Source organism: Anser brachyrhynchus (genome assembly GCF_964034855.1).
Source record: "Anser brachyrhynchus genome assembly, chromosome: 1".
NCBI lineage: Eukaryota > Metazoa > Chordata > Aves > Anseriformes > Anatidae > Anser > Anser brachyrhynchus.
Window position 1 is genome coordinate 127502927 of NC_137694.1, and position 24308 is coordinate 127527234.

A 24308-nucleotide genomic window follows, 5' to 3' on the forward strand; every position below is an offset into this window, starting at 1 on the left:
ACGTGAGATATGGCTTCATGGGCTTGGGCTCGAGGATAGCTTTTGGTAAGGCTGGAAGAAATTGGAGCCCTGGAAATTCTGTCTTTTTTCCTTTTCAAAAGACAAGTTCAAAATGGCAGTCTGCCTCTGCACTTCATGGACTCCAAGAGAGGCCGGTGAATACTGGGAAATATTGGCCCTGGGAAGGGCTCGGGAGGCAGAGTTGCGTGAGGTGCAATTTGCCACCATTTCAGATCTTGGGTTAAAGCATGGGCAGAGCAGACCACTGTGTTTTCTGCAAGAGACCAGTGCAGATGGCACTGCCCAGGTTATATGAATTGATTTGAGGTTGTTTTGATGCTGATTGGCATTTTCAAAGCAGTGGCTGGAAATCAGATTCTTAGATCCAACTCTGCACTGAAATTGGAAAGGGGCATGTTTCAAGCAGTGGTGAGGATGTTCAGTGCAACCTCAGTGAGTTTTGCTGGTGGTTTTTCCTTTCAGAAGATAACATCGCTTTTATTTGTTGCCTAAAAAAATATTTAGGATTTTAATTTTGGTCCAACTTGCGCTTATTTGAAGATCTTGATCCTACAGCTGGGCACGAACCACTTCCAGGTATGCTAACAAGACCTTAGAAACCCTTAAACCAAGCAGTAGGCAAGAGTTAGTTGTGCACGTAGAAGAGGGGTGGGTACCTACTGCCTCGGCATTTCATTACCATGAATGAGTCAGAATTTACTTCAGGAGTTTAATTGGAACTGCCTGTATTTTGTGTTTGTCAGCTGCAGCCCATGTGTGACGCTAACGTACTCAAATGCTGCTTAGTCTCCCAGTAAGTCTCCTTCAGCTCAGGCGTGTTTTAGATGGGCTAAATATAAGAGGCAGAACTTGAGCCCCAAAGTAGGAGGATGACTGCAGCACGCTGTTTGTTGATCACGACATGGAAGGGCAAAGCAAACATTTAAACTCCTTTGCCTGCTGGATAATCCTGTCCAAGGTAATGCTGCTACTAGACTGATTTAAATTTTTTTCGTCTTAGTGGTTTTGCTGGAAGATCTCAAAAACCCTCCGCATGCTGACTACACTATATAAAACATTCAACAACCACTTAAGTCTCTGAAATGGTAGCTATCACAGCATCATCCTGAAAGTTACCTCATCAATTCATTGCTATTTTACCGTGTTTGTCAGATATATATATATACAAAATGTGTGAAGGTCAAAGACCATGATCCTTCCCGCAAAGGTCAGTTCAGAGCAGAGGCTCTGATACGCTCTGAAGAGGTGTATCTGGTCCGTTCACGTCCTTTTTGTTTCTACTCCTGCTTTCTGTCACTGCTTCCTGGAGCTGGGGGAACTGCTACCCAAGGAAGCTCTGGACTGCTCTGAGCTGCTCCTCAGGCTGTTGTACGATGATGGAGGACAGCACGAAATTCAGCTGATGCCATTAAATAGCACACGGGGGCTCAGGCTGCTCGGAAACCAAGGTCTCAATAGTAGAGCAAGAGAAGGGCTTTAGTAGGTGACGAGAGCAAGGTCTTCAGGGCTTCACAAGGTCTTGCCTTGTGTTACACCTCTGCGAATCTGAACAATGGTCCCAGAATGACAGACTTCAATGTTTCTTCCCCCTCAAGTTTCCAATATTCTTTCATTCAGGGATCTCACCCTTAGTTGTCCCTCTCGTCCCTGGAGGCAGTGTGTAGCTGAGCTACTGCCTTTGTTTCTACCAAGCCCCAGCTCTCACCTCTCCCGTCTCAAACACTACCAAGTCTGTATTTTTTTTTTTTATTCAGTCTCTTTCTTCTTAAACTTCCCTGCCAGCATACCCAAATCTCCCATCTATTTCCATGGAAATAATCTTTCATTTCAAATATGTAAGATAACATGGGGAGTCAGGTCTTTGCTCAAGGACTATTATTTCCTTAAGGCTTGTTGTTCCTATTGTTTTTTTTAATGATTCCTTAGCCCATTCCTTACACGTGTTTAGAGGACTGAGGCCTTTAAACTTGGCACAGCTACATTGCTGTGGACCTAAATGTGCTATTTTCAAAGAAGTGTGCAGATTAGGATCAGGGTTTTTTCTTAGTAAACGTCTTGGTGCTGTTCTCTTTTCCTGGCTCAGGGTTCGTACAGCTTTCCATGTCTGCTTTTGTTTGACGCTGTTGCTGCTGTTATCTGCTGTCGTGACACAACCCGTGGTTTTGTTCTTCTAAGCTGCTACTCACCTGGCTCAGCAAGGGGCTGCAGGCTGGAAAATGTTTAAAACACAGGCGATAACTTATCTCCGTTTTTGTGTCTCATTTGCTGGCTTGGTGTAACAAAGGTTCTTTCTGCTAGTACTTGGTGTGAACGAGTGGCCTGGCCGGAGAGGCAGGGAAAGTTTTACTGGTGTTGCTGGAGAGGAGGGCACAACTGCTACAGTGCAGGCACGTATGTCGGGCTTGTTCTGTGCCTTGGGCTGCTTACGAATAGCCATGAGGCCGGGCCTGCATTAGTTGTGCTGCTGTTGCTTGGAGTTATTCGAGCACGTTGACGTCTTTGGTGTTTCAGGGTTGCTAAAGGCTGTAAGGTCCCTCTGCCCAAGGTGTGTGCTTAGGCAAGTACTCCTGTCGGAGCTGAAGCAGCCGCCTCTGCCTCTCTCTGTGCAGTGACTAATCTGGGCAGCTGGTCAATGCTCACCGACCTTTACAAAGCCAGGTAACTTTACTTCTGGTATCAAGCGCTGTTTTTCCAGTTGCACAAACCCTAGAATTCTATTTTAAAAGAAGGAGAGATGGGAAGGAGCACGAAAAGACATTCTTATGACAGGGATCTCCAGTGCACGCAAGAATTATGCGTGTCTTACAAGGTGATTGTATTGTTTGCCCCTTGAAAGAATAAATCTGTGTACGTTAGCCACAAGAGCTTCTGATGGCCATGGGGCATGTCAACACTTACCTCGAGGAAGACGACAATTACTCCCTTAACACTAGGAGCCATAGCTAATGAGGGGGGCAGTGCAGGACACTAACCAGTGCGTACACGACCTGGGAAAGTTCAGACCACGTGAAATGGAATTGTCCTTATCAGCATACCTGCTACAAATACAAGCGTAGAAAAAGGATTCAGCTCTTGAATAAGGTGATCTAGAAGAGCAGTACTGTATGACGTGCAGTTGTACCGAGTTACGTAGCCTTGGCTATATGCTTAGGAGCTTAATGAAAAATATTTTCCAGCTTTGGACAAACTGGAAATTTAATCCAGCAACTGTATTTCTGGCTTTAGGGTTAGCTGCTACTTCCACTGGACTATGATCTCACGTACCGTAACCATGTAACTCTTTTCTAGCTTTAGCTTCTAGGGTGTGACCAAGCTGACAAGATTTTTGCCGAAATTAAGCAGTCTATCCAGAGCAGTCTGGGCTTAGATTCATAAGTTTTGCTAAGAAAAATATCTTTTGGGAAAACCAAGTACCTAACCGAAACTTTCAGGGAAAACATGTATTTCACAGGAATAACTAATGAAGTATCGGTGCTTCAAACAGGTTAGACTTGCACTTAAGCAACTAGAGTTATATATTAATCAAACTCATGAAAGTTAACAAAATTAAGGAAATTTTATTGGCAAAATCAAGTTGAACGTGACCTATGTAATTCAAGAAAAGTGAGCTTCAGTTTTGTTTATCAAAATACTTCAGTTTTCCAGCTGGATCTGGAATTATCTGTGCAAGAAACAAAAAGGGAAATGTTAGTCTGAAAACAAACCCATGCAAACGCAACAAACTGTGAAACCAGAACAGCACAGTATTTCAAAAGATGATGCCAAGGCCAACCCACAAGCAACACATGGAAGAGTAATTTATCATCTGACCTGATATTAGATTACTGTTCATCTTTAAAGACATCTAACAGCAGTAGCAGCAATATTTAATTAACTGGGGGAAGAGAGAGTGCAGCCTACCAAAGGAAGAGTTTTGGCAGATGAGAGCAAATACCTCTATGTCACTTGCCACCAGAACAAGCTATTGTAATAAACTAGTATCTGTAATCAAGTGCCTTAGAATTTACTTACAGTTCTTCCCTTGGCCACCACACTCTCATGGCTTCCTCTGGTTTGATCTAATTAAATCAAACACATTTACAAGGCATGGCTACATCTTTGAGAAAGTGTTTCTGAACTATCCTGCTATTTAAGTTATCTGCACCTTTTGCAAAGAGGAGAAAGAGAACTGCCTATGTATTATTAAGTAACCTGTGGTTATGCAGGGCAGAACTTTTCAGTGCCAGAAAGCGTCTTTCTATGAGGTCGGCAAGCCCTCTTTCACCTTATGCTCTTATTATACAGCTTTGTCCACTAAGACAATCTTCCGCTGTTAAAGAGGTGACTCCAATCGTCCTGGAAAATTTTCACATCCAGTAAAAAAATATTCTTGTTTTTATTATCAATTAAGATGCTCACTGCTCTCCTTAGTTAGAGGCTGCTGGGACCTGCTTTTTGTTGAGACAGCTCTGAAACAACAATGCTCAGTCATCACCAGACGATTCAGAAGAAAGCCGCATTCTCAAATTAACGACCATGATCTCATCTGAACTAGGCAGCTCAGACCTCTAGTAAAAGCTTCGTTATTCTGCTGAGGCTTGACCCAAGCGCAGAGAAGACAAACGAGTTCAATGGGTGTTTATCTGAACCCCAGCTCTTCTGCTTGCGTTCACTCATAGGCGAGTACTGAGAAAGGCAGAAGAGCTCCTGCACAGCAAAGCAGTGCTCTCTGCTGGAGCTGCGACAGTAGCACACTGTCTCTGTCAGAGCTGAAAGTAGCCTGTGAGCTTGCATCATTTTTCCTGGGGAGTGCCTAGGATCCATACGCAGACTCCACAGAACCAAGAATTTGTATGGTCAAGTAACTGGAAGCAGGAGCTTCCAACTTCCACTCAAGCTTTAGCTATAATGTTGTGAGTTGACTTATATCACCTTATTGGAAGTTGCAAAGTGTTTGGATTTGATTTTAGTGGAAATGATAATTGTGTGTTTTCCAAGAATACATGCATTTAAATATCAAAAGTGACTTACTGTTTCACTGCCAGGTTTCCAACCAGCAGGGCAAACTGGAGGAAAAAAAAAAAAGTTTGTAAAAATAACACACTTAAATTTTGTACTCAGTAAAGTTATACACGCTTCCCTTTCTGAATTCTCTTTCTGAACTTGAAGTAAAACAGCACTAAGTGTCAGATTTAAGTATCTGCCACTAATAGATACACAGTTTTTGTTATACAAGGGATGGTGTCAGTACCAGTTCATGACTGATACCACCTAGCACTTCTGTTAACTGAGAACTGCCCATTTCTGGGTGGATGTCTATACCTTGGTTTAATTCTCATGCTGTTTTAGACAAAGTACTGGCAAAATAGCACCTAAAAACGAACACCCATTCTGTCTGGACATGAAAGTTTCATGATAAAGTTCAGGTGGCTACACAGAGACCTATCTACCTTTCTCAGTTCAGAGTTCCCAGAAGAGACTGAGTGGTTTTATTTGAAGCCCTGTTAAGGAGAAAAGGGACTACAGCATGCAGTTCACATGCAGTGCAACTAAATGCTGTGACTGTCGGTACAGTTGCGCATCTATTCAGAACTCTCCTTGTGAGGCTTTAGCCCAATGAGATATGTTGTGTTACAACGGTTTAAGGTGTGCTATCAGATAAATTACATACAACAAATACAGTTCAGGAACTGTGAAGAACTTTTTCTCCTGTTCTGTGCAAAGAATCCAGTAAAACCTCTAGGGAGGCTCTCAGCATTCATGAGGAAGCTACAAAGTTTTCATGTACAGGTGGAAAAAGTGATATCCTGGAAACACACTGCACAGATCAAGATTCTCTAAGACAGCTTTCTATCTAAATAAGAGACTCAATTTCCTTACTCAAGTACACAAATCCTAAGTATCAGCATTTAGCTTTTAAAATTCCGTACAGCAAAGCATAATACTGATTTGTACCTTCAGCTAAAGGTACTTCTAAATACCACGTGAAACTGAGTTGAAATGGAGGCTAAGCTGCTGAATATGTGTATTAACAATTGAACAAACGTTCTAATTGATGTATTTGTTTAAACGTATTATTTAAAAAAAATGTGAGAAGTTTATCCTATGCCTGAACTGTAGTGGGGGAATATAGCCAGCCATACTTGAGACAGAGTAATGACAAGTCAGTGAAAGCTTCTTTCTCTGGAGGAAGTGATCACATAGTGCTCGTAAAGAACACAGGAATGGCAGCCTAACACAGTAACACCGTGTTTCTTGACGTGAAGCGCTCTGTTATTTGTCACAGATCATCAACAAATGATAAAGGACAAGGACTGCCTGCATCTCAATTCTTTCAGGATGTCAGAACATACTGAAATATTTGGCCTGGTTCTTCAGGGCATGGTGTTTTTAGAGCTTTCTGCTTTTGACATGTAGCACGCAATGCCCCTGTTCAGGCTGGGGAACGCTCTATGCTGAGTTCACATAGATGTGAAGCAAAATGAAAATTAGTACACTAGAAACAGCCTATGGGGGAACAAGGACCACAGAATCTTGTCGCGGGACAGCCAAACCACTTCATTCCGTTGGTAAGGCTAGTTTCTAATGCTACTGAGTAACCTTCTTCCAAAAGCTACAAAGACAACTTTCAGGGTAAGTAAGACTATCTTCAACTTGAAAGAATTTAAAAGAGCACCTTCTCCATGTTTGTCTGTGTACTGGAATGCTTGTACCAAACGGAGAGTTTCATCCACTGATCTCCCAACGGGAAGGTCGTTCATGGTGATCTGTCGAAGAATTCTCTTATCGTCAATTATGAAAAGGCCTCTGTGGAAAAAAAATAATATATATTTTGTAGGAAACAGAACTAATTACATTGTTGTGTTCAAACACACTTTTATGTCTGCTGGATGGGAGGAATTTGATCCCTGCAAGTCCTATACAATACCCCCACCTCCTTAGAATACTACTGACCCACTGTTCTCTACCCAGGCTATCAGACGAGCCGAGGGCAAATTAAAAACGAACAAAAAGATACTTTCATGCAGAATGCAAAACTAAACTTTGGCAGGCCCTACCAGGGGATGTTGCAGATGCTATGGCATTAGGCGGTTCCCAAAAGGAATTGATCAAGTTTACGAAATATACAACTTTTAAAGCTGTTAGTTACCAGCAGTCTTGACTCCAGTCTTGACCTGGGAGGTCCCTGAGTAACAGCAATTCTGGGGAATTCTCGCTGAGTGCTTGCCTTGCCCTTGCATCTGCTGATGCCTGTTGTTACATTGGGTTATCAAATATGCCCCCTGTTCTGACTCATTATGGCTATTTTTTTTGGTGTGTTCTTGAGTACTTATTTTGTCCCTGGGCATGAATTCGCAAGTCAAAACTGCTCTTGCTTTGCAACAGTACCACATTCTGGTGCTGCATAGCTCGTCAACAAAGAAGTATGCCTGTATCTGTGGGGGGTTACTATGACCCCAATCAGGCTGCTGAGTCCTCATATTTTTCAAGAATTAAAGGAAGACTTCATATGAAAGTTCCTTAACACAAATTACTTTCTTTGTACAAGGGTATAGATAACCGGCATGATGTGTTATTGTAACATTTAAACTGTGTAAATGAGAAGGTAAGCTCTTTTGTATGTATATGCTGCAAGTGAGCGGCAGGCTTGCTAATATACCATAAACGGGAGCTTGAAGTACTCACAGTGTAAGATCATGGGATGTGCTATTGCACACACACACACAAAAACCACTTTGGTATTAATATATATCGCTCAATGGAGGGCATAAAAGAGAAATTCCAAATGCATCTTTAGATATGAAATAGTAAGTACTACTTCAAGACAACACGAACTGTAACCAAGTGAAATACCTAAGGGTATGCCCTTGATCTTCCAGATATACACCATAATCCTTTGAAATTTGGTGCGTCAAATCGGAAAGAAGGGGAATCTTCATAGGTCCAAGTCCTCCTTGTTTTCGTGGAGTATTAATCCTTTGAAAGAAACGAGATACACATGTATTCTTCATAAAGATTTATGTTCTCTTCACCAACTTAAGTCAAAAACCAGAACAGTACGGACAGAAGGATTTTGTGCAAGTAACAGTTCTCTTTTTTGCTCTGCACACAAGGAAGATGAATGCTATCTATGGTTCAGTAGATCTTTTGCAGTATTTGGCCATATCTACTAATAAAGACCTCTTTCTTCACAGTCGTATTTGCTTTATACCAGTGTAGTCCAACATACTAATGAACTGGGAGAGTGCAACTCACTTTTACAGAGACTGGCGTCCTTATCTCTTTTTTTTGTATTTGACGTATTTTGGACTGGAACATGACATATTTCAAGCAATGCATATTAAACAAGCTTCAAAGATAGAGGTACTTTTCACACACTAGAGTTAACATTTTTTACCAATGAAAAATATTTTTAACATTTGTATCAATAGCATCATGTTTTTACACATTATATTTATACACGCTATAAATCTGGGGACACAGTTCCTCAGCTCAGATGGACCCATGAATAATTTTTAGTAAAAGACAAGCGTAAGATACATACCATGCTAAGTGAGTGAACTTTGAGTCCACAGAACATGCTACTACTTCGGTATTTATTGCTCTGAATTCTTCAATTCTGTCACTGAAGGCGATTATCTCAGTAGGACATACAAACGTACTAGATAATTTAAAAGAAAATATAGTCAAAATTTCATGAACATCCAGTAAGTTCTCAGTTTAACTAATAAGTTGCTTTTTCAAAGCAGTTAAATTTTTTAAGTAAAAAAAAAAAAGAGCGGTGTACTTATCAGAAATATTTCAGCTTATTTTTTTTACTGCTTCTTCAATTATTTACCAAAATGTTGCCTGACAAGTTTTCCAGTCTGATTCTAGCTTTGATACAGTGTATTACTGAATATTAGAAACCTACGGTCAGTCAGTTTGCAGTCTGGATAAAAAGTGTTCTTATAGTTACTTTCATTTAGACTTTATGAATATTAAGGGACTGAATTTAAGCACAACATGCCAAGTTTTTCAGAGGAATATATTGGTAACTTGTTACAGTGTACATCTGCAGATATTGACTATTTTGACTTGAAATTTTTCCACTACAGAAGAAATAAAGTGGTAAAAAATCACAATTTCTAGGGCTTTGAAGCTAAGGGCCAAGAGGCAAGTTATTCCTCTATATAAAAGTAAGCTAGTTATGCATCTTTGTCACTATACTGCTTCCTTTTTTCCTCATTTTTGTGGCAAAGAACAGGATTGTTTCGTAGAAATGTTTTCACTCAGCCAGTGGACTTACTGCACTGCAAATAAAGGAGAGTAATGTTAAATGTTCTTAGGATGTTATGGGATGAACTTAAAGGGAAAACGCCATCTCCTAACATCCTACATATAGTCTGGAAAATATAGATGGGATGCTCTCCTTTGTTAGCAGCAGCAACTTACAGCATAATATGAAACGTAGAGGTTGCCTACTGGGTACTACAGACCGAAGTTTATTTTTACGTGGAGACACAAAACAGCGGACACACCAGTATGACAAATATTGTGTTGCAATTTTACCGATGCAAGATGAAAATACAAAAGCAAATAATGCATTTTCTTCTATCACTCCGTTTTTCTTCCCCAAACCCTTTCCAAACAGAAAAGACCCCCCAAAAAAAGAGAAAAATGAATGAATTAGTGGTCTAGTGTAGGTGCACTCAATTTGTCTACTAAGGTCATACTTACAAGTCAAGAGGATAGAAGAAGAACACAAGATATTTTCCTTCATAATCGGTTAATTTCAGCTCTTTAAACTCTCCATTAATGACTGCTGTTCCTTCCCAGTATGGTGCTGGCTTGGAGACTGGAATAGGAAGAACATTCAAATTACAGTCAGAGTACAAAGCACATGTTCAAACAAAGCTGCTTATTAGCCAGCTCATGCACAAGGACAACTGTTCTTTTCCTTTGCTTGAAAAACAACCTACCACACACAATTACAGAAACAAACTTACTACTTTAGAAAGTTCAAAGCTGGCAGAGGTTACAGAATGATGAAGACCTGTACATTTAAGTATGCATGGAAAGTAATTAATTTGACTTACTTGTGCTGTATATGAGCCTTTTGAATCACTCACACAATCACATAATCAAGGCCACACAAACATTATCTCTGCATATTTAACAAACCACATGTTCACTAGCAGCTCATGACAGAACATCTGTCAGACTGAAGGAGAAACTTGTTTAGATTTCAGGAAACTACGCTATTTTGGTCTGAATAACTGCTGTGAACCAGAAGCATAAGATGGTTCAAATTCATATTGTTACTCTTCAGCCACGAAAATCTACTTGCAGTTCAAGTCTACATGAAAATACATGCTACAACATGTTTAGAAGCAAATGCCTAAAAATGCAGTATATGTTAAATTGCAACTCCTAAGCAAATTGTGTCTTGAAGATGGCTGTATTAAAAGAAATCAAATTAAAACCGATGAAAGGTATTTACTATTCCTATTGAAAGGGATTAACCTTGAATTTTAAAATATTAGAAATTATTCTGATAGGTACTATTTTCAATGTGAATTCTGAGACAAATGTAGGGTATGCTGGAGATACAAGGTCCAACCCAACTGATCTGAGTATACTTGTGATGTCAAGGACATTGACATGCAGCTCCAGGAAGCTACTTTGCTGTTGAGAAAAATATATGGAATCTTAATTATTATCTAGATGATGACTACATTGTTAGTTGTCTTTTCTCAGGCAACCCACAGCTGCAAAATATAGTTAGAGGGTATATACAACAAAGATCGCAAAAAAAATACCCCAAAACATCAGACACAGCCATGCCTGTAAGTGGTAACGGTCTCTGTTGGTTTCACTTTGTATAACCCACAAGGGATACAGTAATGCAAGTACAGAAAATCAGTAGCCATGACTGATAATTTCAGTTTACTTTGATTTTTTTTTTTAAGAAATGCTCTTCCTCTTGGCTCTTCTGTAGAATTCTTTCTGATCATATACCAAGCTCAGGACTTCTCTCCAATGCCTTTTTGTTGAGTCTTTGTAGGTAAGGGACTGTTTTTCAAGTGAATGCTGGTATTGATGTCTGAGTTATTTAGAGCTTTTCAGAAGTGTTTCAAATATGTTGTTCTTTAAAAAAAAACAGCCACCCCAATCATATCACGTTGTAGGATATGACTGAAGGTCAGCTAACCTTCAGATAAGGAGGAAGGCAGCAGAGAAATTAAACGTGCTGTATTTGGAGATTTTTTTTTAAATTAAAGACTTTTTTTCTTTAAAAATACTTGTCTGAGATACTGTAATAATTTGCATTACAAAGGGAGGAAAAAACAAACAATATTGGTTACGTGTATCTTGACTGCTTTTTCTCATTGCATCTGTTAACAAACATTCAAAATGGAAGTTATGTCCCGGCTTGGTGCAGGGAAAGGACTTAAAACTACTCGAAAGATGTCCAGTAGTTTAAAAAAAACCACCGTCTTTCCACTCTCTGCTCCACAAAACTGGAGTTTCCAAGGGCAGAGGTGTCCCTGAACATTATTACACTGCAACTCCAATAAAGCTGTTTGCACCTGCATCTGCCACAGTGCAATTAACTCATGCAGGCACAAAAGTGATGAACCAAACCCAGTGATTAGTGCGAGCAGTACTGCTGTCTAATTAAAAGCTCTTTTGCTGTTGTATGGATGTATAATCCGTCTGCCCTCTGCGTGTTTGCCCTCACGGTGCTGCAATGTGCGAGGCGGTGCAGGAGACCCATGACACGGCACGACCGTTTCCCTGAGGTAAAACGTGCGTGAGGTGACCTTTCAGTACTTTTAATCGCAGCGAGCGCGCAAAATATGCCTGTGTATCGTTTAATGACACGTTTCTCTTAATCCACTTATACTTCTGGAAAGGCAGGCCTCGGAAACTATCTGTTAAACGTTAGATCAGCCGTCCGTTTGCCACGACAGAACGGCGGGGCGGGACACAAACGCTCACGGCGGGACCCCGGGCACAGGGCGCCCCGCCCCGGGCGCTCGGCCTGACGTGGCGGCCCCGCCGCCCCCCACAGCCGCTAAAGGCTCCGTGCACCCCCCTTCTCCTTCTTCTCCTCCTCCTCCTCCTCCTCCTTCTCCTCCTCCCGCCGGCCCCGCACCTACTCTTGGCCTGGCTGAGGTGCAGCGAGTGGTCGGTAACGGGCACGCGCGCCGCCTCCCCGGGGTAGACCTGTCCTCCGGCGTAGTAGTGGCACTGCTCGTCCCCGCGCTGCCGAGGCGGCCGCGGATCCTCCGCCTCCGCGGCCGCGCCGTGCACCACCAGCAGCAGCACCGCCAGCACGGCCACCAGCGGGGCGCTGCCCCCGGCCCGCGTCCTGCCGCCCGCCCGCAGCCACCGCCGCCCGGCCTCCATGGCCCGCCGAGCCAGTGCACGTCCCCGCCGAGAGGCGGTGGCGAGGAGGAGCCTGGCCCCCGGCCTCGCCTCACGGCGGCTGCGCCGGCATCAGCGGAGGGGTGCCGGCCGGGGGGGGGTCGGTGCTGTGCTTCTCCAGAGAAAAGGAATAAAGGAAAATGCGAAAAGAGCGTGCGTGTGTGTAGTCCCGTGCGTGATTGCAGGAGGGGACTGCAGCAAGATTTCTCCCATCTTTTATCTCTTATCTGCGGCAGTGTGGGTTCTGTGGGCATTTCGTCATACGTGCTTATATCCATCCATCTATACTGACCCAAGCTTTTATCTTCTACCCTAGTACATGAACTAAACGCAAACTAACATACAGTTTTAGGTCTAAAGCCTTGAATGGCTGCCATATAGGCATCAATTCATGAATGAGCCGAGCCCCATGTCATGCAGGTGCTGGCTGCATGAAGAACGTGGTTAAACAGAACCGAGGCTTACAACGTGCCTTTTAATACCAGTTTGTTGGCCTCATGAAAGACCATTTTGCTCAGTGCCGAGTTACATGTGGTTCATATTGCAGAGTAGCTGCATATGTCACACTTAAGCATACCTCGAGGGTAATTCAGCAGTGAGCAAAAATTTCGAGGACGGTAAGTAAACTGTGACAAGCTGTAGGTAAGGTTTTGCAGCACAGCGTCTGGCTGAACAGGGCTTTGCCAGGTAGATCTATTTGAGACAGTTCAGGTCTGACAGTTAACTTGTAACCAGGATCCTTGAAAGTGAAGGTGTGAGAAGCTGAAGGTATGCCCCATCGAAAGTGCGGGCACCATCAATCTTTTGCACTCAGAGCTCTGTGGATGCCATCCTCTGGACAAACAGGTAGTTCAGGCATTGACAGAGGAACATCTGCATCACATCCTATCTCTGCAGGTGATCTGTGGCAGATGTACTTTCAGGATGGTGCAGTACCTGTGCCAGAACGGGCAGTACCGTTTTTTGCTTTTAAAAATGATACAGAACATATTGGGATGTAACTTTCCAGACAGGATGTAAAGTGTAGAGCCAAAAGAAAATGCTGAGGAACATTTTAAAAGAATACAGGCCTCTGTAAAAGAAGGGATTAGCAATGCATCTGTCATAATATATTTTGTCTTGAACACATCTTACTATTTTTCTGGCTTTACTACAACAGAAACCACACTTTGAAAAGATAATTCATAAAAATAATTTCAAGGAAGTGGGAGAAACATGACTCTACAGGCATGCTTGCACTTCTCGACGTGTGATCTTAGTGTTCCCTTCTCCCAAAGCTCATACTCCACTCCAGGAGTTTGTTTTCTTTCCACATCTTATCATGTTTGCCTCTCAGTTCCACTCGAGGTTCTACAGGTTAGGGATCATACAAATAAAATGACATTCACGCTGATGTTGTCACAGGAATAATCATACTCAGGCATATTTGCCCAGCTCAAGAGACTGAAGGTTACCAAGGATGAGACAAAGAAGCTTCTGGTACAACCTTCTGACAGGTATGGAAGCAAAATACCTACACAGCTATAGGGCTTGATCAGTGTGCAGTGAGCAAATTATAAAAAGTTGTATTAAATGTCTACCTGCAGGGGAACTGGAATTGATGGCACATGAAGTCCCCTTGTCCTGTTTTTTCACAGTGAGTTGATGGTGGCCAGTCTCTGATTATACTTCCAAAAATGTTGGAAGCAGGATAAAATCTGATCTTCAGTTCAATGCGGCTGTTTAAATTTGTCTTTCCTCCTCTATCAGGGACAAGTCATTAAAGGGAAGATGGACAAAGCCCATTGGCTTGTGCAAAGTGTTATGCACTCTGGGCCTGATGGATAAAAGTGCTTGAAGAGTCCTTGTACTCCCACTGATTTCGGGTTCAGGTGACCTTATGGTTAAGCTTGCTAAAATGTGGTGAGAGAATACTGCCTTACATGATCCATCTCTACTACTGCTGAACTTAATACCAAGCTTTCCTAATCTCACTGCTTGTAAGGGACGTGACAATCATGGCCTCCATGCATGCACAGAGAAAATAATTATGGTTGTCCCGCTCTTCTCTTTTTGCTGGTGTTTTGAGCTGTAAGAAAGAGTAATGATTTGAAGAGTAGTCATACTGAAAAGTCGAAAAAAAAAAGAGAGGTTGAGAGGTATGCATTTCTCATAGTGTTAACATCCCGCAGATCTTCCAAAATACGAATAAACGAAGGAGAAAACCAATAAAATCAATGCAGCAACATAGAAAACAATCAGGCCACTTTCGAGGGAAGGAAGTGCTGAAGGATAATGGGTTTTATCTGCAGAATATAATGTTAAATAACACTAATTTGAAGTTCATATGTGATTATGTGTGTGTAGGCATTAAAAAGAATTCAAAAGAGCAGCAAGAAAGACTTTCTGGCTTCTGCTGTACTATCAAGATTTCTGAACATAATAAAAAAATGAAAAATTTTGTAGACAGAATCCACAATGAAATGCAAATATATATCAATCTTCAGGGTCCAAATGGAGAACACAGGCACAATTCTTTCTTTGTCCAGTGATGAAATACTTAAACCAAAGACTGATTTTTGTGCTTAAATTGATGAAATTAAGTTATGCTGTTAATATGAAATAAGAGCAATACTCTGCTACATTCATCACTGTGCTGAATGTCATCCATTTGTACAGCTCTTCTGAAGTTGGTAGGGTTTACCGTGTCCAGAGTGAAACTTATAAATCCTTCCTTTCCTCAGCTGTGTTAAAGGCTGTGTTATTGCAAGCCATGCCATATTCAGGCCCTCAGGTATGATTCAGTTTGGGCAAGTGCTTGTTTGTGGCAGGGTGTCATCGTCACAATGGCACGTAAGTTACAGAAGCAGGGAGCGATTTAGGATACTGAAGTAGATTAGAAATGGTTGTACAGGTTCTGTCTGTACATTTAAATGACCTAATATAAGAATATCTTGGAAAAATTAGCATAGCATGCTGTAGCAAGATGCCTGTCACCATTTCCTGGAACAGATGCAGCAGATGTTCAGTATTGTGCTGGTGAAACTTGCAGTTGGTTTTATTCTCCTCATGGTTTACAAGGACATTTTAACAAATATGTTGTATTGCTTGTCATGAATGAGAGAAAATCTATAGCGTAGAAGACTTTGTTGGAGAAAGGATAGTGGAAAACATCTGTTCTATGTGTTACTGGATCAGAATGACCACAATTAAAACTACCAATTAGAGAAGCCTTTTCCCTGTTGGCTCTTGTTAAGGCTAGACTAGTGGGGCTAGCTGTGTGTCTGCTGACTGCTGAGGGTCCCTGAGGATCCTGTCAGGCTGAGGATTGCTAGGCGGTGGTGTGTGTTTCTATGGGAGGTTCATTCTGACTTCCAGCTGCATCTAATACTGTCACTGCTGAAGTGATACTGCTGGTTAAATACGAACTGAAGCTTTGTGAAGTCCACCATTAGGTAGTACAGAGGTGTAACAGGTATACTTACTTACTCCTGTAGCTTACCTCTGGGGCATATGCCAGTGTTTGGGGATGAAGTGATACCTTTCCTCTGCAAACACACCACCCACAGGAAAGTTGTGTTTAATTTCTTTCCCTTTCTCCTCCTTGTGAGTGGACCGAGTCTGTTTCCTCGCGGTATCAATGTCAGACACCCTGCGGGGTTCCTGTGATAGTAACAGGACTGAGCATGTCATTAATGTGTTTGACTGAGCATGACAAAACAGAGCGCTCAACTTGATACTTCTAGTCATGGTGAGATGTGGGAATACAGTTGCTAAAGCACCATCCGGTCAAACCTTTCTTTTGCCTGTGTAAGTGATGACAGAATCTACAGAGTGGTGAAAATAAACAACTTCTGCAAAGCTGTCTCCTTGACCCAATAAATAATGCTGTCCCTGCAGGGCCCTATCAGTTCTTTGGCTATCACCTGGAGGTGGGTAGATGTGTTTACTTTGTATTTCAATTCTCACTGCATTAAAGAACAATTATTAAAAGAAAGTGCCCAAAATTTCTCTGATCATTAGTGTAATTTTTGGACAGTTGTACCAACCAGCGAGGACAGAGAAAACCAGCACTGAACAGCATCTGCTAGGAGCATGCAATCCTCTAAAAGCTGTTGGACTACCCAGGAGAGTTGAGGTACTACACCTGAACAGAAATGCTGAACATCAAGACCTGCCCGAGCCCATCACAGCTGTGAGCCTGAGAGCAAAACCAGCCCAGCTAACTTTGTGCAGTGCTGCTGACCAGGCAGAAGGGAGCCCTTCACCCACAGAGTGATAACCCCAGCTGTGTCAAGTTCAGTGATCCCTGCCAGCGCTGTTCGTATTGGTTTGTAGGCATCTGCCCTCAGGGTCCTGACTTCGATTCCGCCTCCTGAGGTCTGCACTTAGGCCAGCTCATTCTTGCCTAAGTCCCTAGCTCAGCCAGCCTCTGCAAAAATGGGGAAAATTTGGCTCCTCAATTCAGACTAGAAGACAAGAAGTGTTCCAGCCCTCACAGGGGCCTGCCACGGCAGCCTTGTGGATGGAAAGAAACCCTGTAGAAACCCAAATCCATATCCTCTCAGACCAGAATGGAGACAGAGGTCTCTGATGGTTGTTCATACTTGGCTATGTCTCTTGCGTGGGTGGTCACTAAAGCTGTGTTTAACATTATGGGTGTACTGCATACTTCTCATTTGGGCTAAGTGGAGGAAAATGAAATGGTTGAAAAGGTAGGCCCTGCTGCCCAAGGCATGGAGCACATCAAGGCATTCAGAGAAGAGGAGGTGACATTTCCACGATACAGGGATAATGAATGGTCTTAAAGAATTCCCATCTCCTCTTCTTACTCCTGCCTGCATCCTTCTCTTCTCTCTCCTTGGTTGCAAAGCTAAGCCTTTTTATATTATAAACCTTCTAGCACCATTCAATATCTAGGGTTTCTTTCTCTTTTATTTGGACACGTGAAAGTAAAATCGCTTTTCACCAGATATATTCACCCACTTTAATGTGTTGGTCGCTTTTACATTGCCCACTAGGTGGCAGTAAGATGTTATACCGCTTAAAACAACTCAAGTGCATTCTGCAAGTGCTCATAACGTTCTAAAATCTGGGGATCTGGTACCAGAAGCTTTTGTTTTGTTTTCGTTTTTAAATTATGAAACCCACAAGTGTAGGAAATGCAAGATGAAAAGATATATTCAATACTTATAATCTACCCCAAGTTCTGTGAACAATAATCAACCTTGTATAATTTTTCAGCGACAAGTTTTCTCTAATATGCCTCTTAAGAGGAAAGAAATTGGGAGACTAAAGTAGTCTTTAAAGAGGAGGATGAAGTGAGACAAAAACTAGCCATAAAACTAGAGTAAGAGAAGTGGAAATATGTTACAGAAGATAACTTTTAACCCAGTCACTATGGAGTACTGAAATTGATTTTTGTTTCTGCTTCCTTTTTGCTAGCTACATACATTTTTTTTTCCTGAGAGTTTAAGCAGAAGTCTGGAAAACTACAATCTCTACTTTAACTAAGCTGAATATATTGAACTTTCATTCTTTTTTGCTCTTTCGGAAATCTCTTTGCTCCATTTAGAATTACTATAAATAAATGAAGACACTACCATTTTTTTTTTATGGCAATATCCTCATCTGTTCCAATTCAATTTTGCATACATTTCAGAGGTTCAACTCTTTGAACATGTCAGCTTGGTGTAGTGCAAGGACCTAGACATTTCCTTGCAAAGCAAAATTTCGTAGTCGTTGGAAATGAAATAGACATAATATAGCTATCTCTCTTGAATCTCTTTCTATTACCTCATGTATTTTTCACAGTTTAATTTAAGCTGTATTGGTGGTGAACTGTACATGGATTTAAGTCAACACAAACCTCACCACTTCGTGAGCCAAAGCTCCTTCTTTGCTTTGGGCTGTCAGCTTCACATGGGACCTTGAGAAGCCATAGCTCTGTGCAAGAGCCAATATTTGATCTACCGCATCTAAACTTTAAAGAGTGCTGTTGTTTTCCCATAATTTAAGAAAAAAAACACAAAACAAAACAAAAAACAAACACAAAGCCAACCAAAACCCCATAATGAATTACCATCTAAAAGTTTTATTGCTTGCTTACTTTTTCTTCAGAAGAACATTATTCATAAAAGGTTAGACAAGTTTGCAGGTTTATGAACTCTTTAACTAAAAGCATAGGGATTTCAAGATAATAAATGTGTTCAAGATACTACACTTAAAATATACTGCTTGTGTGCAATGCATTTGTATGCTTATACCCTACTATCTTACTCACCGCTACAGAATCAAAAAACGGAGGAAAACATTTAGAAGAGACTAATATTTCTGTGGTCGTTTGCAGCTGATTTGCTTGCATCTGCTGCTCTCTTCTGTGAAGGGTATGGTAAAGCATGGTATGCAACGTAACTACTGAAATTAAAAGGGTAAAAAACAAAATACTGTGAGCACTTTCTTCTGTATGGAATCTAGAGAGTTAAAGTGGTAAAAAAGTGGATTTGGTCATGCTGTAATATGAAAATAAAATCGCATCTCTGCTTCCAGCTCTTAAGCATGCACACAGTTCTTGTTGATGCTTAGGGGTGCTCCCCGTGCTTTCAGAAGAAGCAAAACCGCCCCAAAACGGGTACGGGCAGGGCAGGGTGACTGCGGAGCTGCAGCCCTCTTGTCAGAATTCGTCTCATCTCTGCTGCTCACCGTGTGGGAGGCAGCAATAAATGCACCCTGTTTTTAAAAAAAGATTTTAAATCTGCAAAACCTTCAAAGATTTTAAGATGGCTGGCATCGGTAAGAGAAATAAAATGCTGTGTTGACCTGCTGCACCGCTAGCTGTCAAATGGAATTTCTCCTCAGGCGTATGCTTTGAAATGCTTATAAAAAGTTGGCTGAGTGAGCTGAAGTTCTCAGTTAAAGAAGTTGATAACACAGAATAGTTTTTGGGGCAGAGTTCCTCTCTTAGACCTGGGTGTTGATTTCTGAGATTAGATTCCTGCCAGATGGTATTTTTAATGGAAACGAAACAAGCAGCACTTACAAAAAAAAAAAAAAAAAGAAAAGTCAGGTTCCATATCTCTTGATCTTCCTGTAGGAAAACAGTCTTCAAGGTCATTTGCAACATGTGCTGCCATTTCAGAGAGGGTTGATACCACGCTTGTATTCTTGGTGAGCCTGTAGCCATGGTACGAGCAGACTGGAACATATGGCTGCTTAGAGCAAGGAATAAGTTAAGAAATGCCCCATCAAAGTGCCCCAAGTCGCCTCTTTTGTGATTTAATTTCTATTACCTCTGAGGCCAGTTTACTTACTGGAAAAGTCAGAACCAGCTGTGGCGAGCAGGCTTGGCAGTGCCATGGGTTTTGTCTGCAGGTAGCAGCAGCGCGCCGTGCAAGTCGCCCGCTCTGGCACCTGGCACGCAGCTCTGCGGGGCGCCCGAGAACAGGTCACCATAGGGAACGGCTGTTTGTGTTTACCAAATTATTTGTTAAGGATCAGCAGCTCATTGCAATCCCACGCCGCTTCGTGCTTCAGCGCGTCCGCGTTTCTCATCTCGGTGCTCCTGGGCGCTTCTGATAACGCTGGGAGAGCTGCAGGGTGGTTATCGGGGGGGTGGTGGTGGGAAAAGACTGTCACCGGCAGCCCAGCATACGTCCCCTCCTACCCACCTCACTTAGCGGACACCCTACCTAGCCCTGTTGTAATGCTGGACGGGTGATTTTTTGAAAAATGATGAATAAAGAGCCATCAGAAGATCCAGGTGACAGGATAAATAGCGGTCAGTAAGTGTGCTACCTCCTTCTGCACCCCCTCAAAGAAAATGCAAATCTGCTCCGTCTGCAGCCACAGAGGCTGGCTGTTTTTCAGAAACTGCTAGGATTTTTGCTTTTAGCCTGAAAGTCTGTGGTTTGAAGCCTGCTGTTGGTGCTGGTGCTGCTCTCACAAGTCAGCAGCGTGAGGTTTGCTCGGCAGTGGCGATATGCTTCTCGGCACAGCAGCAGAGGAAATAAACTGATAGAAACCGCCCCCGCTCCCTCGTCCCCAGTGGCACAGAAAAGCCCCAAACCTGTCAGGCAACCGGTTTCCTGGAATTTTGCAGATGTATCTTTGTCCTGTCACAAAGACAAACTTGTAATATAAAAAAATCCACCTCAGCTGCAAGAGTTACCTGGGAGAAAGACAGTGATGAGTCTTCTGTGCAGCACTGCCAAATCTAAATGCTAAAAAGTCAGGGGGGTTGAAATGGTAACACAGATGGATTGAAGAGTGTCTTTTTTTTGCCATGGGTCAGATTTGGCCTGTGGTCCTACACAGTGGCTGTGCATAAGTGCTGGGTACAGCCGCTTAGCGTGAAAGGTGGAAGGAAGCTGGCCTAGCTCTGGGCATCAGGATTTACACTGCACCAAGAGACACAAACACCGCTAAAACATTACATGAAATGAACATTAATGGGAAAAAAAAAAAAAAGAGGAAACATTAGTGAGATGTGCTGAGTTGGAAACATTGCTGTGGCTGTTAGGTTTTAATTAGCTGGAAACCGTTCATTCACACTGTGCTTCTGTGCAGCGATTGTCCAAATGTGGTTGAGTTTGGGATCTAACGCGGCTGGGTTTTCCTTTCTTTATGAGTGCTAGGAACTGAAATGTTCATTATACATGTGTCCTCCTGGCTGCTGGAGTGCTGTGGAGGGAGGTATTTTTGGACACTAAATTTTGCAGTAAATGATACTAGTTATTGACTAGTGGCACTTGCTGTAGCTCCAGTGACATAAACGGCCCCATCCAAAAAGCATTTCATCTGAAATGAAACGTTTGAATGCGTTTCACAAGGGGAAAGTAGCACCACCGTACCTGTTTCACATTTCAATTTCAAAAAGACATGTGAGCTGCAAAGCTCGATGCATGTGTTTCTACAGCACTCCATGAGCTCCTGTGTCCATCCTTATGTCCCTGTACACACACAGACACGGCTGTCAGTGACAAAACTCCAATTCATTAGTTTTCTTCCACTGGTAGCTTTTGCCTCATCACTGGAGAACAATCCATCAATATTAACGTACATCGTAAGATCTGCTTTCAGAGACAAGAGCATTTTTAATGTCCAGTCTTACTTCACACGAGTGGGTACACACCTACCTGCTCAGAGCTAACTGGAACATTGGTAACCTGATTATACTGGCATATTGTTGGGCATTGCTGTGTGGTCTGTTTTCCAGCTTGTTGTCTGGAAGTCCTTATCTTTACTATCTTATCTGTCTGATGCCTTCTGGAAACAATTTTCTCTTTATACCACTTCATAAAATTCTGTATACACTATACTGCAGCTAGGACTAGAGGTTTCGGGCCACTTGTCACATTTTGTAATGAATTTTCTGATTGAATTCTTTTACAGATAGCACTTCATACATGCAAAACAGTGTCTAAGATCCTGGTGATTTTTAATTTATTGTATGTATAAAGCTCTAAGGACTTGTGCCATATTCTGAGGAGGTGAGTTTCTTTGCCTTTGAAACTTGCACGTTTATATATTTCAAGGCATTAAGTGAAAAATCAGAAAAGGGCTAAGGTAAAAACAAGCCTGTTAACATAAAAACAAGCAGAATTAGCACTGAAGTATGTATGCAAAATTAAATCTTGTTTGGAATAACCAGATTAATTTGGAATAACTACCAGATCTGTTGCCAAATGACTGGATGCTATTAGAAGAACTCTGTCCCTGGCATTCATTTGTTCAACATCTCAGGCTTTAGATGAGTAACCATAACAATAAGACGATGAACCCAGAATCATCAAGGGAAGGGTCAGTGTGGCTGTGTGGGTTTAAACTTTCCATCAATGGGCAATCCACATGAGTTGCAAATGAATCAAAAGCCAACTTGCTGTAGCTAAGCAGAAAGACACAGATATCCCCTTCACATAAATCCTCTGTACTGAAGGACCACTGAGAATGAAAATGGCAATTTGACACCAGTTTTTAAAAGGGACTTTAGGAAAGATCCTGAAGGTCCTGAAGAAGCAACACTGCTGTAGGCTGAAAGGAAAGATCCCCTCTGGGACTGATCAGTAGCTAAGAAGGGGATGGGAGGGGTAGGAATAGGTGGGCAGCTACTTCAGTAGGAGGACGTAGCATATGAAATGCCACAGGGGTCTGTGCTAAGATCTGTGACGTCCAGCATACTCATTAGTGGCCAGGAAAATGTGCTAAATAGCGATGCACTAGGTGTTTCTTAAACTAAGTTATTAACGGTAGGAAAAATAAAAATCTGCCTTACAAAATGTAGAAAAATCTCACAACGCCAAGTGACATTGCAGTGAAATGGCAGCATGCAATCAGAGCCAACAAGTACAAAATAACAAACACAGGACAAAATCAACCCAACTGTATGTTGCTGAAGATGGGCTTTAAATTACCCGTTACCTCTCAGGAAACAGAGCTCAGATTGGCTATGAGTGGTTCTAAGAAATGTTGGCTTGGGCAGAGCAATGTTCAAAACAGCAAACAGATTGTCAGAAATTACTAGGGAAGACACAGAAAACAAAATAATCATTTTGTTGTGCAGTCACCTCTTGATTACTGCAAGCAGTTCTGGTCTCCCTGTCTAAGAAAGCAGAGTTGAGCTGGAAAGGACCAGGGGAACCTGACAAGTATTTGCAGAAATATGGAGTGGCTTCTAAATTGAGACTGATTAAATAGATTCCTCAGAGGGAAAAAGAGAAGGTAGAAAGGCATGTGATGGCCATGTCTGAAATCACGAGTGGCACAGGGAAAATAAGTAGCAGATGATTATTTGTGTTTCTCGGAGAACAAGAATGAGAGACATCACGTAGAATTATCGGGTTGCAGCTTAGCAAACAACAGCAAACATTTTCCTCATGATGTGCGATTACGCTGGAACCAGCCTCACAGTGTCCTGTGGGTGTCAAGGGTTTGGATAGGCTCAAAAGCGACCAGACAAAGTAATAGGAAAAATAAAGCCATCCAGAGCTATGCAGCACAGAGATGATGTCTCTGCTGCAGGAGTCCCCTGGGTGGCTGGCTGCTGGCTGCTGGGCATAGAGCGGGGAAAAGGCCTGCATAATGGCTCTTTTTTAAAAATTACTTCCCTTAGCATCTGCTACTGGCTCCTGTCAGCAGCAGGACACTGGACCAGAAATGGGCCTTCAATCTGATCCGATATAATTCTTCTGAGTAATTTTTTTTATGAGGGGTCAGCCTGGGAGCAAGGCACGTGAAATACCCCAGAGATCCACGGGTTCCGTACTGATATAATGTAGACGTAGCCTGGATTTCCCCTCAGAGTCCCAGGGGAGAAAGTAGCCAAAAGGCCACATTGATCCAGCCACGTGAAAGAGGGAGAGCCCTGAGGACTGCTCTGATGAAACAAAGAGCCCCGTGCTTTTGGGTGTTGAATTCAGTTTCCCAAAGTATGAGGAAACAAAATGAACACTGGTGCTTCACCTTGCATGTGGTCCCACGGTGCATCTTGGTGGGATGAAGAGGGTCATTTGGGAAAGGTAAAATGTGCCGGGCAAGCATGACACACGGCCTCCCTCGTCCTGTAGCTCAGCGCGTTGTAGCTCCCTGAAGAGAGACGGCTGGCTCCCCTTTTTGCGCTGTATGTGGTATTGCTCTGATTGCTTTCTGAGCTGGTGCACAGCAACGAGCTGTGGTTAGGGATTGCCTCTTCAAACCGGTGACAAAATTGCTCTTTAACTAAAAGCACAACCGTGAGCACTGTGTTTCAGTGTGACGGTAACGTCAATCTGGAGTTAAATTGAATGTCTGTTTCGTTGGAGAGGGTAAATTTAATCAGGCGCTCAAAACGAAATTAAGGTGGAAACCAGCTTGGAAAAACACAAGAATTATAATCCAGCTAATGTCCTGAGGTAATATTGGGAAGAAATGGGAAGAAATTT

The 24308-nt window shown here is 42.3% G+C and overlaps 1 protein-coding gene and 1 long non-coding RNA gene across 3 annotated transcripts; one reads left to right on the plus strand and one right to left on the minus strand.

Moving 5' to 3' along the window:
- Positions 1-3558: 3558 nt before the first annotated feature.
- Positions 3559-12445, minus strand: PRDX4 (peroxiredoxin 4). 2 transcript variants are annotated; one of them, XM_080568214.1, is made up of 8 exons: positions 12147-12445; positions 9721-9838; positions 8546-8662; positions 7855-7977; positions 6677-6807; positions 5032-5066; positions 4033-4079; positions 3559-3682 (listed from the first exon to the last, which is right to left on the minus strand). In XM_080568214.1, exons 1-8 carry the CDS (start codon positions 12394-12396, stop codon positions 3679-3681), a joined length of 825 nt encoding a protein of 274 aa, XP_080424340.1. In that variant the 5' UTR covers positions 12397-12445; the 3' UTR covers positions 3559-3678. The 2 variants fall into 2 exon arrangements, with proteins under 2 accessions (XP_080424340.1, XP_080424339.1); XM_080568213.1 differs by lacking the exon at positions 4033-4079 and having other exon boundaries at positions 12147-12444.
- Positions 12446-12583: 138 nt separating this feature from the next.
- Positions 12584-15986, plus strand: LOC308182906. Its single transcript, XR_013942149.1, has 3 exons — positions 12584-13910; positions 14001-14050; positions 14164-15986. It is a non-coding gene; the product is annotated as an uncharacterized lncRNA (long non-coding RNA).
- The last annotated feature ends 8322 nt before the right edge of the window (positions 15987-24308 follow it).

Excerpts from the sequence above, each read along its gene's own strand:
- PRDX4 (XM_080568214.1), bottom strand. The coding sequence starts at position 12,396 with ATGGAGGCCGGGCGGCGGTGGCTGCGGGCGGGCGGCAGGACGCGGGCC. Across the intron at positions 8,663-9,720 it reads TTCTTCTATCCTCTTGACTT|TACGTTTGTATGTCCTACTG; the intron begins GTAAGTATGACC and ends TAAATTATCTAG. Across the intron at positions 5,067-6,676 it reads CACAGACAAACATGGAGAAG|TTTGCCCTGCTGGTTGGAAA; the intron begins GTGCTCTTTTAA and ends TTTTTCCTCCAG.